General features: G+C 43.7%; 1 protein-coding gene across 2 annotated transcripts in view; it reads left to right on the forward strand.

The window, feature by feature from the left end:
* Positions 1-15,869, forward strand: part of LIMD1 (LIM domain containing 1) — a 53,538-nt gene extending 37,669 nt beyond the window's left edge. For both annotated transcript variants that reach the window (XM_006261949.4, XM_019483520.2), the window contains 5 exons: positions 44-106; positions 1,471-1,601; positions 2,540-2,591; positions 6,930-6,998; positions 8,199-15,869. In XM_006261949.4, coding sequence (XP_006262011.1) covers positions 44-106; positions 1,471-1,601; positions 2,540-2,591; positions 6,930-6,998; positions 8,199-8,336 — 453 coding nt within the window. In that variant the 3' untranslated portion in view covers positions 8,337-15,869. The remainder of the gene's footprint in view (positions 1-43; positions 107-1,470; positions 1,602-2,539; positions 2,592-6,929; positions 6,999-8,198) is intronic.
* Positions 15,870-16,154: the final 285 nt, after the last annotated feature.

Genomic DNA, 16,154 nt, shown 5'->3' on the forward strand with positions numbered 1-16,154 from the left:
CCAGCCTTGTAAAATTTTAAGCCAATTATTTTTTTTCTTGCAGTATTCTGGTTTCCAGCAGTCAGCTGACAGGTGTTTCATTTGTGGCCATTTAATAATGGACATGGTAAGTGTTGCCTATATGTGAGGAGGGGAGGGGATTGGCATTCTAGAATAATGGCTCAAGGGCAAATAAAATCCATGCACCATGTTACCTGATTTAGTTTACTCATCTAGCTGGTATGCACAAGACTTGTGACAGATCAAGACCCTGGTGCCTCTGTCACTGGACGGAAGAAAAACTAGCACCTTTTTGCATATATTGTATGCATATATTATCTGTTAAAAACGTACTTTGAAAAGCAGTCTGTGTAAAAACACACTGACTGACTTACCTTGACCTTCTGTGAAAATCTGTTGTGAACTTGCAGAGGATGATCTTGTCCACACTTTTTGCATAGAAGCCCAGCTCTGCGGTAATTGCCTCTTCCCACTATAGGCTGGGGTTGGACCATATCATCTGCTGAGCCTGATTTCCTTATATCCAGTCTAACTGAAGCACTTTGGGTGTTGATAATAAGTGCATTTAATCCAAAATGTGAGTTAAACCTTGGCTTAAGTTTAAAATAGCATAACAGAATTATGTGTAGACCACTTCAGCAGAAAGTTCTCACCAATGTCCAACTAATACGAATGTGAGATCGGAGCATGGGTTCATTTAGCCTCAAGTTCTGTTTTAGGTAGCACCCAATATTAGTGTTTCAGGGGAAGACAAAATCATAATGAAATGAGTCTGTTATATAAAATGGATAATTCCTAACAGTTGCTTTATGTCACTGTCCTGAGATTTAATTGTGAATGTCATCCTAGTTTGCATAGCTACACTAGAAATTATTTAAAGATCATAAATTTACCCAGTCCTTTCTAAAACATGGCTGCCTGTGTTGTTAGGTCCAATACAGGAGTTACTGGGTGAAGCATCCTGGCCTGCATTCTGTAGATCAGGCAACATAATGATCCCTTCTAGCATTAGAATCTAAGCATCTGTGAAAGTCCGGCTGTGTAGGGTTTGTCTCAGCTACTTGCAAGAGAGCAGAGGGAGGTATTTTATTTTATTCCCTCTGTGTTTGCTTCCAGTAATTTTTGCTGCATGCCCCTTTAGCCTTATGTTTTAGAACAGGTTTTAAAGGAAAAATCAGTGACTTATCCCTTTATTTTTTCATTCCAAATAACCAAATTGTTATCCACTAGCTCTGTTTCTTTTTCCACACACATAATCCTAGCCTTGGGAATTTGTGATCTTCTGACTCCAATATGCCCTTGTCTGGACAAAATCTTTCTTTGCTAAATCATTCTTAAAATTAGATGGTTAAAATAAGACAGAGTCCTTCTGGTGACAGTGTACCTCTATCTGTAATGTTATGTGTATGTGCATTTTTTTCCCTTTAATGTCTGTTCATGAGCTCTCTCCTGTTTCTTGGTTTATTGCAGATCCTGCAGGCTTTAGGGAAATCATACCATCCAGGCTGCTTCCGTTGTGTGATCTGTAATGAGTGTCTGGATGGAGTGCCCTTCACTGTAGACACAGAAAACAAAATCTACTGTGTCAGAGACTACCACAAGTAAGAACAAAACACAGAAAAGTTGAGCCTGTCAAAAAACCTCTCATTTGCCTTTCAAAATAGTAAGGAAAGATGGGTTATTGGAGTGAACATGGGACTGCAGAATGGATGTAATATTTATCTACCTTACAGGGGCAGTGTGAGGTTCAATCACTTGGTGTCTATAATGGCTAAGATCTGTAAGTCAGCCCTTCTGAAATCAGTGGGAGATGCACTCAGTTACAGCAGGGTCTGGATTTGGCTTCTTAAGTGATTAAAAAGTTGATGCTGGACATGGCGGAGGGATTCTTAGCCAGCTTTTTGTTCAATAAATTAAACAAGTGATAAATCCACTTGTAAATCATTAATATTAAGGAAACTAAATGGCTGCCATCAGTGATGCTATTAGATCTACATGCACTTTGACCTGTCTGCTTAGAATTACGTGCAACTGTTATTACAAAATGTTGTGAACTTCTTTGTGGATGCTTGTGCATTCCAGAGAAAGCAAAGTGTTAAGAGTAACCCTCAGAAGCAGGTTCTCTGAAGTCTTTAGTCTGAGGTGATAAATTTCACTGTTTTGAGGAGCTCCAGCTATTCAAGCCCATCAGTATATAAAAGACATCAAAGTTATTTTTTAATGGATTGAGTATAGTATGTAAGTACTTCAGTGACTCGCATTCATGAAAAATTTACAGACTAGTCCCTGGGACTTATGTTTTAATGTATAAAGCTTCACCACAGATTGTGCAGCTATCAGGCAGTTGGAAGTGTAGGTGGTGGCATCTGGTTTTGTGTAAACAATGAAGTAGTAGACACTTAGAATGAAAAGCTTCTACATCCGTACCTTTGCATATAAAGGGAGAACCACAAATTGTGGAGACAAACCACAGATAGTAATCTACCTGTTAGAACATACAGATAGGCAACTTGCCTTTTATTTCTCATTACTCTTTTAGAGTTTTGGCTCCCAAGTGTGCAGCATGTGGACATCCCATTTTGCCATCTGAGGTAAGAACCATTTATCCTTTACATTTCTTTATATGTTCTGGGGAGACTGCTCTGTCTCAATGAACATGCTATTTTCCCTTCCACGTTTAGCTCTGCCTCTGTTGGAATGGCCTCCTGGCTCAGGAGAGCTGAGAAATACTTCCTCCAGAGCGCTGCTCTCACAGCAGTGTCAGCCTCTGTTGGTCCAAGACTAAATAATTCCTTTGCTTGATTACGTGGATTATTTCATTGACCAGGCTGAACTTTTCATTTCCTCCAAGATTTTGTTGCTTTTCCATGATTAGGTTGGCAGCTGTGTAGCTCAGTTGGTAGGGTGACAATCACTTGGACTGTAAGGACGTGACTTGGATCCCAAGTGAGGGTGGTGGGTTTCCACTCATTGTTTCCAGTTCTGGTACAGTCCTGAGGTCCACCCAGCCTCTTATCCAGTGACTTATTCATAGAAATAATCTCTCGCTTAAACCAGTTAAAAATTCCAACCCCTTTTCAGAAATGTGGAATATTGAAGGGGTATGAATACTCCTTGCTAATACTATATCAATTTGGGATTGACCTGACTAGAAATCCTATAAATTATAGTGAAGTAGGGCTGGAAGGGACCTCCAGAGGACATCTAGATTCATAGATTCATAAAAGTTAGGGGCTGGAAGGGACCTCATGAGATGATCAGGTCCAGCCCCCCTGCTCTAGGCAGGAAAGTAAAAGACTAGTCCAATCCCCTGCCTGAGGCAAGATCATCCCTATCCAAACCAATCTAAACTCTTCGTAAGACTACCGTAAACCCTGAGACAAACAACGTAAGACCTTAACCTGCCATGGGTAAAGCAGGAGAACCATGGCAGCCAATGTCCTGCTTCTGTAAAAGGTTATTAATATATGCTTGAGAGATCCCAGGTAGGGGGCCACACTCCTTGCTACAGAGGAAGGCAAAAACCACTACAGTCCATACCAATCTGACCATGGAGTAAAATTCCTTCCTAACCTCAGAAACGCTGATCAGTCTGACCCTGAGCGGAGGGGCAAGACCCTCTAGCCAGGAACCTCTGGCTTGAAGTTCCAGCGGGAGCATTGGCATACCCATGTCAAAATCCCCAGTCTTGGCTGCAGCCAACACCCAGTGCCTCTGAAGGAGGCTTAAAAACACCTTGACACATGTAGCAGGCAGGGCAGGGGAGGGGGAGCAGATGGCAAAGCCTAGAAGTATGGGAGTATGTTATGCCTAAAGCAGGGGTGGGCAAAATATGGCCCACAGGGCCATTCTATCTGGCCTGTGGGGCCCCTAAAAAATTTAGAAAATTAATATTTATCTGCCTTTGGATCCTATCAAAAATGACAGGAAATAAGGGCAGTAGGACCCAGGGGAAGCCCTGGCAGGCTCCCACAGCAGGGGCTTCTGGCCTTGGAGCGTATGGCTGCGTGGCTGGAACCTCAGGAGGAGGTAAGGCAGGGGGAAGGGCAGGGGAGGACCCCAGGCAGGGAAGGAGCCCGGAGAGAAGTGGCCTGGGGAAAAGCTGGGGGGGGGAAGCAGCCCCTCCCCCACCCTGTGGCCAACGCCCCGTGCTGCAACTGCTCGCAGCCCACGTGGGGCTGTTCGGAGCAGGCATAGGCAGCCCCACAGCAGCTGCAGTGTGGGGCACCAGCCATGGGGCGGAGGAAGGGCCGCTTCTCCCCTCACTGTGCTCAGGTTTTCCCTGGGCTCCTTCCCAGCACGGGGAAAAGTGGCCCCTCCCCTGCCTCATGGCCAGTGCCCTGCACTGCAGGCGCTCACAGCCCACGTGGGGCTGCCTGTGCCTGCTCCAGACAGCCCCACGCAGGCTGTGAGCAGAGCGGGGCGGGCGAGGGGCCACTTTTCCCCTGCTGTGCTCAATCACCACCTTGTAACCCAGCCCCACTGCCAGCCTGGGCCCCGTACCGGCTCTGGGCTCGCCCATTGGGGCTGCACATGGCGACAGCGGCTGCGGCCCCTGCGGTTGCCACACTGCCTGCAGCAGGGAGCACCAGCTATGAAGCGGGTGAGTGGCTGCTTTTCCCCACACTCAGCCCAGCTTCTTCCCTGCCGGTGAGCAGGGGGTCAGGGCTGTGCGCTGCCTGTACTGTGGGGCTGGGGGGGCACTGGGAGTGAGGAGGTGCGAGAGCCAGCGAGAGCATGGGGCCTGCACCGGTGTCCTGGGGCCAGTGCCGGTGGGGCCCAGAGCAGGGTGGCAGGAACGCAGGGTCCCAGCTGGCAGGGGCTCTATGGAGCCAGGCCAGCTCCCCCCTCTCCCTGCTGGTGCAGCCCAATCCGGCTCCACAAACCCCTGCCAGCCTGTGCCCTGCTTTGGGCCCCATCAGTGCTGGCCCTGGGACATTGGTCCTAAGAAATTGGGACATTGGTCCCAAGATGGTGACCAGGGGGCGGGGCACCTGTCAAGGGGTGGGGCTACCCATGTGGCCCTTGACAGCCTGCCAAAACTGAGTAAGCAGCCCTCTGCCCGAAATAATTGCCCGCCCCTGGCCTGGAGTCTAGACCATCCCTGACCAGTGGCTGTCCAACCTCTTCTTGAACACCTCCAGTGATAGCGAGTCCACAACTTTCCTAGGCAATCTATTCCACTGCCTCATTACTCTTAACAGTGAGAAAATTCTTCCCGATATCCAGCCTAAACTTTGATGCAACTTCAAGCCATTGGTCTGTGTCCTTCTCTGCAGCAAGAGAGAGAAAGTGCTTTCCTTCTTCTCTATGGCAGCCCTTCAGGTATTTGAAGACTGCTATCGAGTACCCTGTTATATGCCTTTTGCACAAACTGAATGTGCCTAGCTCCTTCAGCCCCATATGACTTGCTTTCCAAGATTTTTTTATCCTGTTCCCTGCCTCTGGACCATCTTTAACTTCTCCATGTCCTTCTTAAAACATGGAGCCCAGACTGCACATAATCCTCTGGATGAGACCCAACCCATATCTTGCACTTAATGCTTCTTTTGATACATCCCAAAACTGCATTTGCCATTTGTGTGGCTGTATCACACTGCATACTCATATTAAGTCTGTGATCTACCAAGACTCCCAGAACCTTCTCCATAGTGCTGCCAGCCAGCCAGGTGTCATCCATTTTGTATTTGAGTTTTTGATTATTCCTTCTCAGGGGTAGCATTTGTCCGCATTGAACTTCATCCTGTTAACTTCAGCCCAGCTTTCCAATCTGTCAGGATCTTTATAAAATCCACTGCCATCCTCCAACATGTTCACAGTCCTTCCTAGTTTTGTGTCATCAGCAAACTTGGTTAGGAAGCTTTCTCTACCAGCATCCAAATCATTAATAAATGCATTGAATAGCACTTGGCCCAGGACAGATCCATGTGGGACTCTACTTGAAAACTTCTGTCCTGGCATGGATCCATTAATAATTACTCTTTGCTTGTGGCTACTGAGCCAATTGTCTGTTCACTTTATAGTAGATTTGTCCACTCACGTATTACCAGTTCGTTTATGAGAAAGTCATGTAGGCCTTGTCAAAGGTGTTGCTGAAATCCAGATACACTATACAGGCAGTCCTCGGACTTACGACACAGTTGGTTCCTGAAAATCGCATCTTGAGTTGAAACGTTGTAAGTCGAGTACTGCCTGTATCCACAGTATTGCCTTCATCCACCCAAGTAGTTACATTGTCAGAGAAGGTTGTTTGTTTGACACCTTCGTGAATCCATGCTGGCTGCTTGTAATCAGCCTTTCTTCCTTCAGATACTTGCAAATGGACTTCTTAGGATATGTTCCAGTAAGTTCCCTGGCATGGAGGTGAGGCTAACTGGTCTGTAGTTCCCCAGGTCCTCTTTTTTGCCTTTTTTTTAAGTAGAACTATTCTTATTTTTAGTCTGTCTGATCATGGGTGATTGGTGCCATCTTACTCAGCAGGGGCACATGTCCCCTCAGCAACCAGTCAGTGACTGGGGGGGTTCCCCCACGGCCAATCTTCACTTGCCAGCTTCCAGAAGTGGCTGCAGCACTCCCACTCCCTGGCTGGCGCTCACAGGGGGGCACTGGTGCTCCTGCCAGCCCCCCTGCCCGTCGCCTAAATGGGGAGCACAGCCTGTCAGAGGGTGCACCAGCACTCTCAGGGTGTGCACATGCACCCCCTATGCATCACCACCTTGTCTGATGTTGAGTTTTCAGAGAATGTGCGCAGTAAGTTGATTAAAGTTCGGTAAAGAGGTATCTACCCAAGGTAGGATTTATATGTGGTTTTCTACCATTAGCTGAGTGCATTTATATTGTATCAGGAAGCGATTCACAGAACCTATGTGTGTCACCCTCTCTTTAATCGCCTGTCTTCTTAATTTGTTTTTGTGTTTTACTGTTTACAGGGGTCTGATGAGACCATTCGAGTTGTGTCTATGGACAAGGATTACCACGTGGAGTGTTATCACTGTGAGGTGAGTCACCAGTAGGGGAATGAGTGTATAATTAATAAGTACCATTTTAGAGCAAAAAAATAATCCACGCGTCTGGGAATGCAGCAGATCAGCCACTGAAATATCTGTTGTTTAAATCCCTGCTGCAAATATCAACTGCGGGGAAAGGCCCAACATAAGGGCATTTACAAGGACAATGGTTTCCAAGGATAGGTCTAAACTCTAATGTAGTCTAACCTGTAAAATTCTGGCCAGATTAATTTTTGCTTTTGGTTTAGAAGGTTTTCTTTCCTAATAAAGGAAATGTGGCAGATTCTCAATTTCTGATGAGTTTTTGTGCTGCTTTTTTAAAAGCTTGGAGCTTCAGATCATGTTAGTGTATCTGATTTCCAAGTCAGATTATTTTGAAATACTAAGGTAGGGCCTGATCCTCTAACAAATGCAAGCTACCTTGGCACTTGCTGAAGTCAGTGGGAATTGTGATGGCTCAGCAGGTGATCAGATCCTGAGAGAGATTTGTCTTTTAGCCATCAAGTTTTGTCCCCATACCCATTAGCTCACCATCCCAAGATCTCTTAGTATTCCTACTCCATGGGCATTTTCCCCCCCCTCAAAATCCATGACCTCTTTCAGTAACGCTGATGTAGCTCCTATGGTGGAAGCATAGTTAGATGGAGCTTCAGCAGACTTGGGCATCTTCTTCCTATGTCTACTCCTTTGACTAGGTTTAGTTGATGCCCTGGCTGTCTAAATTACCTGTGTCACAACAGCCACAGAACCACATTGATGGTAGTGTGAGAAATGGCTCTGATTCATCAGTGCAGTGTTGCATAGGCCTAATTCCATTAAATAAAATGGAATAATATATATAGTGGTAAATCTGTCAGACAAGACTTTTAAATCCTTCAAATTTCAAATGTCTTGGGGCATGACTCACCATAGGATCAAAGAAAGTAATTAAAACTACTTAAAGAAACTAGCCTTACTGTGCAGAAGGTTGAGGTTGTCAGATGCTTGTGATAGATGCTTTTCTGCCCTTGAAAAATCTAGGTACTAGGGACTTATTGTGATGAAAGCTATCAAATCTCGAAATGCTCACCAGGGAGTTGACCTCTTAAATAGTGGCATCAGACATTTTGCCATCCTTTTGCTAGAAAAGATGGCCTTGAGCATGAAAGAGCGCATTTCAATAGCCATTGTGATTTTTCTCTCTCTCTGTAGGATTGTGGGATGGAACTAAACGACGAGGATGGGCATCGCTGTTACCCACTAGAGGATCATTTGCTTTGTCACTCCTGTCACCTGAAGCACATAGAGAAGGGCACGACTCCCTCCCCTGTGTACCCGCATCACTACTAGTTGGCACTGCACATTTGTTGGAAGCCTGTCCGACAGTGCATGTTTATCCCTAGTTGATTTCCAGCCCACATTTTCCCCAATCAGCAGTTTTTGCAGTTGGAAGATAAAGAGGCTTTTAGTTACATTTGCAAGGACTGTGTGCATGTGAACTCTTCCCTGTGTCACATGATGTCCATCCGAAACAAGAACATGGAACATTATCCAGCTGGTCATCTTTTTTTTCCCCCAAGAGGCATTTTATTCACTTGGGAAGATTTTTCAGTAAAAGCACAACTCTCCATCAACATCAGTGAGCTTGTAACATGCCATGCACAATTAATGAGCCACAGACCTGCTGGGAACATTTCTTCAGGCTTCTAAGTGGTTTCTGACAAGCACATTTCATTGAATCCCTTGAGGATATCAACTTATTAATACTGACTCTTTGACTTCCCTTTATAAGTTTTCAAAAAAAGTTTAATGCACAAAAGCACATCCAGACCTTTCATTTGCTACCCAGAGCTCTGGTATCAGCTAGGTTGTGAAATAATTGTGACATAGGAAGGTGATTTGCCACTTGGCTACTGAATTTCCACGTCCCAAAGATTATTAAAAACAAGCCCCACACACAAAACAGCAAACCGGAGCAAACTCTATTCAGGCATCTTGGCACGTGTCCCTGTATTACTGCTTGCTTATTAGCAGGATACATATGGATCAGCTTCTATAAAGTCTGACTAGTGGATTACACTTGGAAAGGTCTAGATGCCAAAAGTATCTGAGAGGGAAATCCACCTGCCTTTCTGTCTTGCAGAGGTCACTTTAAAAAAGAGCTTGGTGCCTCCAGCAGCCTGCGTAAGCCTTTCATTTTGTTCCTGGAGCTCAGATATCAGCATTGCTGTGAAATAGGTATGAGTCAGAAAGGCCTGGTATTTAGTTCTAAGAGTGGTTATGCAGCTTGTAGTGACTTCTCTGTGGTACTGATTTTAGAGATCTGGGAACATTTTGCAGGTTTTATGTATAAACAGATTTAGGGCCAAGCTTTGCAACTATTACTCATATGGGTAACCTTATTGGCATAAACAGGGTTGATCAAATGATTAACAGTTGCTTACATGAGCCTTGGATTTTTGCAGGATTAGACTTTCACTTTCTACCCTGCACAAAGAAAAAAGCCAGATACTTTACCTCTTTTTAAACACATCTGCCTTTTTAATTAAAGAACATTTCTCCCACTAGTGCACAGCTGTGAGTTGCACATGCATTAGGTTTCTCTACAGTGTATGTACTCTATAAATACTTTACAGAAACTGATGTATAGGTACAGTTGTTTAATTAAAAAATCCCCAGCTGTTTTAGCTGCCATTTAGTATTGTAACTGCCCTCTCCCACATACCCTAAATATATGAAAACTAACTAAAACTGAATGCTAAGCTTGGTTGATAGTAGAATATTCACTAATTTCTAGGATCTAGCATAAATATAAATTAGTTGACAAGGGTAACTAAATTTCAAGTATGAGCCTCACCAGAGTAGCAATATGGTCCAACCAAATGCCTCTCCCAAACATGGCTTCTTGCTGTGATTTGGAAATACATTGTTATATTCTGCTGCCCTTACTCCCATTGAATAGCACCTTACTCTGGCACGTGGCAGACCTACTGCTGTGCATAGTGGAATAAGCTGGGGGGGGGGGGGGAGCAGGGAAGAATGCAGTCTATGATGACTGACTGATGTATGTTTATTTCCCTCTCCTTCCCACTTTTTCACCCAGCATCACTAGCTTAGAGCAGAGAGAAGCTTCCCAGCAAAGCACTTCCTACAAATAGTTAAGTCCACTCTAACTTTGGTTTGCAGAATTAAACCCCAGTTGATTTTTTTTTTTTTTCACCAGATGTCACAAGACATTTTTGTCCCGCAAATCTGTAGTTCACAGCATCCTAATCAAAGTCCTCATTCATTCCTGTTTTCAGTCACCCCAGTAAAAGTATTCCTCTGTGCAGGGGAATTCCAGATGTACCAGTCACCCTATTAAAAGGACAAATGTTCATGGCTTTGTCAAAACTCTTGATAATGCTATTCTTTGTTTCCTGTGGTGGAAGGTGCAAAGGAACTGATTTCCCCCCATCTTCGCACATGGCCTAGTCACAGCAAGACAAGCTGCTTTCCCTTTTTCCCTACTCCTTTCAGCCACCTTTCATTGGGGCTCTCATGCACACAGTATTTCTTACATCATCTTAGGAACCTTTTCCCTTGTGTCTTTCATCTTACTGTCTAGTAACAAAGACTTTATTACATATCACCATTTACTGTAAGGCAAGTAGAAATAAATGCAGCTCAGCAATCTGGAGTTTTGGGTCAAGATTGCTTGGTCAGCCAGATCTTTAATCAGTAGCACAAGTAAATAGATTGTATGGGTTGATTCATAATGGGGGACAGTTAGTGAAAGATGCCCTTCTGGTTATGTTTGTTTGGTTGCCTCGGATGAAACTTGGATGCTCTGCACTGGTCTAAATTGCTCTGGGCTTTGATTTTTTGCACTGGAGAGCAAACCACTTGCTGACCTACTTCTAACCCATCTATCAGTGTTTCAGTTTGACTGCTTCCTTTTGGGATGGTGGCACTGCGATAGGATTGTTCATATCACAGAAACTAAGAGGTTATTAACTAGGGCTAGTACTTACCTCATTTACTGGGGTGGCTTAGTTCAGGAACCCTTTTATTTCCAAAGACTCCCAGGGAAGGCTAGAGAAATATCATTAAAGGTTTGGTAGTTACTGCAATAATATAGAAAGACATACTCACACTATAGTACGTGCAACTCTTAGGCTTGTATACATATGGGAGTTTTGGCCCTGACCTCAGCAGGAGCAAAATCAGCCACAAAATGTGTAAGGGCTCTGAGTCTCAGTGTGTAGTTACTGGATGGCAGAGAGGTGATAAGAAAATGGAGCAGAGTTGCTATACAAAAGTAGCGTGATATACAAAAGTAGTAACATAAAGGCCAGATCCTACCAGGTGCTGATCGCCCTCCACTCCCTTTGGCTCTACTGGGAATTGAGGGTGCCCAGAACTGCACAGGATTAAGACTTTGTTTGCCTCCTACACTTCCAGTAACAGCGTCGTTCAGAAAAGAGACTGAAATCCAAGATCGCTTCAGGGTACATGAATAGCAAATGATGCCAGTTGGCAGCTAAGAGCATTGCTGAATATTCCTGTTGGCTAAGATGTTCTGCAAGCGACTATATAAATGATTCTTGGAGGAGATGAGATATCAAAGTCAGGCATTGCAGTACTACTCCACCCTCAAGAGACCCGTGTCCTGTGACTAGCAGTTTTGTTCACTATAGAATTACAGAGAGCACTTGCTTTCTGCCCATAGTTTTGAGGAGATCTGAAACTCTGAGAATGACACTCAAGAAGACAGTCTCTTCTTAGCACCTGATGAAATAAGCTGCTGCTTATTAAAGTTTGTGCCTTTATGATTTAGTCAGTCTACAAGGTGGAAATCTACCTTGCCTTCTACTCTGTTAAAAAAGAAAACAGGCTCAGTCACCATGCAGGGTTGCTCTGGAGAAATGCAGCTTGGGGGTAGTGGGTCTATTTGGAGCAGCAGAACTAAAGCAGAAAAAAAGCACTCTTGCAAGAAGTCTGGCCATTACTAATTTAAAAATAGACCCATGGAAAACAATTCAATGACATTCAAGCACAGGACATGTCACTGATCAACAGATAATGGCTTTGAGCTTCTTGTTTTAAACTCATTCTGTTCAGCCCTCCCTGCCCCCAACCTTTTTGTTTCATTTTTTAAAGAATGGAAAACAAAACAAAGTTCTCCTGTGGATGGCTTGTCTGGTTCTGCCAGCCTGCTGTGAATTGGACTGGGAAAGATTTCTCCGAATTGATGGAAAATTTGGCTTCTAGTTCCACCACATGTCTAATTTCTCCTATGTGCAATCCCAGAACCGTTACCATTGGGGAAATGGAAGCCTGGCCTACTTTCATTTTTAAGGTTCTGTAAATGATTAAAGCTGTGTGAACTTTCTTTTTTCCTGCTGGTGTGTTTGCAGAGAGGTCAGCAGTCCAGGGAAGCAACTGGGAATGTTTACATGCTGATGTTGCAAAGCCTGTTGAATTGCATTGCTTGCCTACAGGTTTGAACTTGTGATGTTTTTTATCTCTTGGTTTAAGCTCCTTTTTTTCTCCCCTTGGCTTTTGGAGGCAAATGCCTCCTGGTTAGTTTTAATTTAAAAAATCCAGTGTCTATTTTTGTTACTAAATTACTTACTTTCCATGGCCCAGACTGTTCCCTGAGCTCCAGTGAATGGCAAGAACACTGAGCACAAGGTGGTGTGGGGTGTGTAGGAATGCTGCCTCTGTTTTGTAATCTTCCCTTACCCCTCAGGCCCCTCGAAACTCACTCCACAGAGACGCTGCAGGATTTTGAGGCACGGTGGTAGCAAGAGCTCATCCTTGCAAAGTTCTCCTCTTCCCCAGCTGTGGAAATCTCCAGTCAGGCCATTGCTCTATAGGAAGAGAGAGAGCAGGCCCTCTGTAGAATGAGGGATTTCCTTCCTAGTGATGGTTCTGCCTGTCTGTCCTCCAGCACCTCTCCTCCAAAGTGAAAAATATCCAAATAATTGAACTTGAGCCTGCAAGGTGGCAAGGGACCTAACTTCTGCTGATTTTCACGGGGAAGTGATCGTTTTGGTACTTACATTAAGATTAGGCCTTAATTTATGCAATGGAATGCTGCTTTAAGGATGAGGAAGGGTTAGATGAAGAAAATCAGCCTTACAAAACATGGCAGATCCTTGCCTGGCTTCTAAGTGTTGGTCTTTACTATCAACATTTCACGTTCTGTGATTAAATAAGTTCTTGAAAATAGACCCAGCTGCTCTGAAAGTTAGTCTAGTCCTTACCAGTGAAAACAGCTTTGCCCCTTTATTTTTAGGATAGGGGTTATTTTGAAGTCCCCGTTTTGCATGCCTTTATTCCCTGCAGCCAAACTATTAAGAAAATACTTTCTACTGCTTCATTTAATAGATGTTAACCCAGTGATTTATTAGATTTTTTTTTTTTACCCCACTTCATTCTTGTAAATAGCATGGATTCATAAGTATTTAGAAGACTGATGTTGGTTTAAATAGAGGGTTTTACATAAAATGTGGGGGCAAGCTACAGTTATGAAAAACAAATATTTTTATGTTTGGCTTGAAATTACTCAAAGCTGATGAGTTTAAAAGAATCACAAGAATTAATTTGCTATTCAAACAAACACAGAGAGTACATTTGCAAAGCACTTAAGTGACTTAGGAGTCTAAGTTCCATTGAAATGGGACTTGGGTTTCTAAGCCAGCTAGATGCCTTTGAAATATTTTACCCAGAACCTTTTAAGGTATTAATTAATTGCTGACATTTTATACACATTAAATAACCTCTGGATTTCTGAGCTGTGGGTTGCATCAGGAGCCACTTACTGTGGCAAACTCAAAAGGTAGAGTTAACTGCTAGGTGGTTCATGTTCTTTACAAAGTAGCATTTGCAAACATGGATGCCTTAGAATTAGCACAGTGCAAAACTTCAGTCTGGTCTGTATAAAGGGGCTTATCCTGAGTGCAACTATTCTAAAATACTAAAAAATAAGGGTGTGTTCCTGAAGGCTACTTGAAGTAGTAATATCTGCTATTTGGACCCAGAGTGGCAAAGCAGCTGGATTGCTGAGATTGACAGGTCAAAGGATGCGCACACACAAATCCTTGCCATTTTAATGAATGATAAATTTTGGCTACAAGCAAATATTTAACATTCCTGCATCTTGCCATGCACTGCCTTGGGTCTGATATTACTAGCTGCAGAAGCTTGTACCTGTCACTGGCTTCACTTCTCAGCACTCTGGGAATTGGGTGCCCTTATTTTGTGTGGCTTGTTTGCTTATTTCAGTGAATTTGGGCTTGATCCTGCACTACAGACTCTAGGTGGAGTCTCCTTCATGTATTTCAGTGAGAGCAGAGTTCAGCCCTTGCTAAAGAAAAAGCACGTTTGCTACCCATTTCTCTTGAGCCGCAATTACTCTGAATGCAGAACCACCATTGACTTCTGCTTGTGGATTTTCTCCAAAATTGCTGCAGTTGCTAAGGCAGACTTCAGTCCTGCCAAGCATTGTCTGTCTGTCTGTCTTTGCAGGATCAGGGCCAAAGTGGTTTGCTGTAGAAATGATGCAAGCCAGGGAATAAACCTGCTATAGTTTTAAAATTGGTTTAAAGACATCATTTAGATATACTGATGTCTCTCTCTTTCCTTATTGAACAGTTGAAAAAAAAAAAGACTTTGGATATCCATTAACAAAAAAAAAAAAAAAATCTGCATGTAGCACCATAAACCTAGTTAACAGATATTAGGGGGAAGGTATGAATGTAAGATTGAATACAGTCTGCAGTCTCTAGCCTAAAAGGATTCAGTATTGAGTGCCAAGGAAGTAGCACTTTGTGCATCCCCTTTTATCTATGTAGAGTAACATGATACAGTTTTGTGTAATAGAACTGCCAAATATCTACTGAGACCTCATTGTGGTGATGCCAAGTACCTCTAGTGTGTTCTGAGCAAGTTTTTATGGGGGAATTTTGGTTTAAATTGGCCCTTGCTTTAAAAGGGCTGAATCCTCCTTTGGTATAATGCTTCTGAAGCTGTTTTGCTAGGGGTGTATATGACCACGTACGTATGCTATCCTAGCAGCCTCTTTTGCATTCTGAATCAGGCAATGTAGTCTGAGGGCTTTTACTTCTCCCCTCAGACTTACACATTCATTTCCTTTTTCTGTTTTTCCAGCTTGCTGCTATGGCACTAGCTATGTGGCACTGCTCTGTGCACCTCCGAGAGAAGACACCATAGTCCTGTTCCTCTGGTAGAGTTGGAAATAGATGTTGATGTTCCTAGGGACATACACTAAAGAGCAGCAAAGGCAGGCTTCATTAGGGCTAAAAATCCTAACCCTACTTTCTTGCAGGGCAAACTGAAGGTTATGCAGCAGAGCATGCCAACCATCCGGAAGAAAGCCAAATTATGCCTCTGTGATAATAGTGTACCATCGTGTGCAGACAGATTGGTGGTATATGGACCCTTATGCACTTGTTCTGTTCCATATAACCCAATGCTTGGTGCAAAGGTGAATGAAAATTTGCTGGGATTTCCAGCACTATTTTATATTTTCACTAGTAGTGACCCCTGTTCCCAGTGCAGCAGGTCTGCAGTATACACCCACACATGAACTCAGGCATGCAGGAAATGGACTGCTTTCTACATTCAGAAAGCAAATCCAGAACCCAGGTAGCAATACCGAATGGTACTCATTTTTGTTTTTTTAAAACTCAAATCCAGAAGAGAATACTTTAGTATTTCTGCTGGTGTGACTAACCTCAGCTACATGGGAATATGATTCTTCTCCTTCTGTGCTGTTAAATATTTATATTGAAGGCGTCTAGCCATGGTAAAGCTTCTGGCCAGTTGTGATTTCACTGATTAAAAACAATACAATAAAATTAATTCTGACTGTTACCCGTTTTTTTCCTACAATATTTCTTTCCCTTTTGTCATGTCCTGGAGAGCACCACGGCCCCTTGCGTTATTCATTTATTCTGGATCTTAAAGATTTCCCTCCTTGGAATCAATGAAAATTTGGGTTGGAAGGGACCTCAGGAGGTCATCTAGTCCAACCCCCTGCAGCAGGACCACCCCAAGTAGATCATCCCACCCAAAGCTTTGTGTAGCTGGGTTTTGAAAACCTCTCAGGATGGAGCTTCCACCACCTGTCTGGGTACTACCCTCCTAGTGAGAAAATTC

Source organism: Alligator mississippiensis, chromosome 5 (genome assembly GCF_030867095.1).
Source record: "Alligator mississippiensis isolate rAllMis1 chromosome 5, rAllMis1, whole genome shotgun sequence".
In the NCBI taxonomy this organism is placed as follows: Eukaryota; Metazoa; Chordata; order Crocodylia; family Alligatoridae; genus Alligator; species Alligator mississippiensis.